The sequence below is a fragment of the Coturnix japonica genome, unplaced genomic scaffold (assembly GCF_001577835.2).
Source record: "Coturnix japonica isolate 7356 unplaced genomic scaffold, Coturnix japonica 2.1 chrUnrandom488, whole genome shotgun sequence".
NCBI classification, from domain to species: Eukaryota; Metazoa; Chordata; class Aves; order Galliformes; family Phasianidae; genus Coturnix; species Coturnix japonica.
Window position 1 is genome coordinate 179961 of NW_015439883.1, and position 2021 is coordinate 181981.

Here is a 2021-nt window from a genome sequence, read left to right on the forward strand (position 1 = left end):
TATGTATGTATGTGTGTGTGTGTGTGTGTGTGTGTGTATGTGTGTATGTGTGTGTATGTATGTATGTGTGTGTGTGTGTGTGTGTGTGTGTATGTATGTATGTGTGTGTGTGTGTGTGTGTGTGTGTATATATGTGTGTATGTATGTGTGTGTATGTGTGTGTGTATGTGTGTGTGTGTGTGTGTGTGTATGTGTGTGTGTGTGTCGGTGCACACGCGTGTGCAAGGCCCACGGGATGGGGGTAATGGGGGGGTCTATGGGGGGAACTATTGGGGTCTGCATGGGGTCCTATGGGGGGCATTATGGGGGGCTCTATGGGGTCCCTATGGGGGCTCTATGGGGTACACTATTGGTGTCCCTATGGGGTTGTCCCTATAGAGGTGTCCCTATCAGTATCCCTTTAGGGGTCCCTATAGGGTGACCCTATGGGGTATCCTTATAGGAATCCCTATGGGGTATCCCTATGGGCTAACCCTATGGGGTGTCCCTATGAGGTATCCCTATAGGATCCCTATGGGGTGTCCCTATAGGGTCCCTATGGGATGTCCTAATGGGGTCCCTATGGGTATCCCTATGGGGTCCCTATGGGGTCCCTATGGGTTATATCCCTATGGAGTATCCCTATGGGGTCCCTATGGGTTATATCCCTATGGGGTATCCCTATGGGGTCCCTATGGGGTTTCCCTATGGGGTTTCTCTATGGGGTCCCTATGGGGTATCCCTATGGGGTATCCCTATGGGTTATCCCTATAGGGTCCCTATGGGTTATCCCTATGGGGTATCCCTATGGGTTATCCCTATGGGGTTTCCCTATGGGGTCCCTATTGGGGTCCCTATGGGGTTTCCCTATGGGGTGCCCCCCGCCCCCAGCGCAGCCCTTACCTGCCATGCCCTGTGTGTCCTCTGCACGTGTGGGGCCGACGGCGCTGTGACCCCACAGCCACGGTGCTGCCACAATGGGGGCACGGCCACACAACACACAACACACAACAACACAACTACACAACCACACAACTACACAACAACACAACACAACTACACAATAACACAACTACACAACTGTATGGACACAACCACACAACTATAGGGCCACAATGGGGCCACAATGGGGCCACAATGGGGGCACACTCACTCACTCACTCAGTCACAGCCCAATGACACAATCACACTCATGTGGCACCGACGTCCCGTGGTGGTGCACTGCGGGCACACCAACATGGCGACACGACGAGCGTGACACAAACAGCCTGACACACTCACACAGTGACACACTCACAGACACACTCACACAGTGACACACTCACACAGTGACACACTCAATGACTTAGAAGCACAGTGACCCAGTGACACACTCACACCCTGGCACACTCACACAGGGACACACTCACACAGTGACACAATGACTTAGAAGCACAGTGACCCAGTGACACACTCACAGCCTGGCACACTCACACAGTGACACACTCACACAGTGGCACAGTGACCCAGTGACATCCTGACACACTCACACCCTGACACACTCACACACTGGAGACACAGTGACACACTCACCCAGTGCCACACTCACACCGTGACACACTCACACCCTGGCACAGTGACACACACCTTGACACACTCACACCTTGACACACTCCCCCAGCCCCCCCAGCCCCCTCCCACACTCACACTCACACTCACACTCAGCCCCAGGTGCCCTGTATCACACTCACACTCCCTCACACTCAGTGTGTCCCACTCACTCACACTCACCCTGAGCCCCAGGTGCCCGTATCACACTCACACACACTCCCACTCCCTCACACTCAGTGTATCACACTCACACTCAGTGTGTCCCACTCTCCCCCCGTGGCTGCGGCCCCGCTCTGCCCCACGCCGCCCTTATATCCCGCCGGGTCCCGCTATGTGTGCGATGACACACGCCTGACTCACGGCTTTTCCATTCAGCAACACCGGCACCCAGAGAGGGAGAGAGGGGGGAACACACAGAGTGTGGGGCAGCCCCACATCCATCATGGGGGGGG

General features: G+C 55.2%; 1 protein-coding gene across 1 annotated transcript in view; it reads right to left on the bottom strand.

Moving 5' to 3' along the window:
- Positions 1–1587, bottom strand: part of IL11 (interleukin 11) — a 6281-nt gene extending 4694 nt beyond the window's left edge. Inside the window, exon 1 of the mRNA XM_015850563.2 lies at positions 883–1587. Within this exon, the coding sequence (XP_015706049.1) occupies positions 883–889 (7 nt within the window). The 5' untranslated portion in view covers positions 890–1587. The remainder of the gene's footprint in view (positions 1–882) is intronic.
- Between the last annotated feature and the right edge of the window lie 434 nt (positions 1588–2021).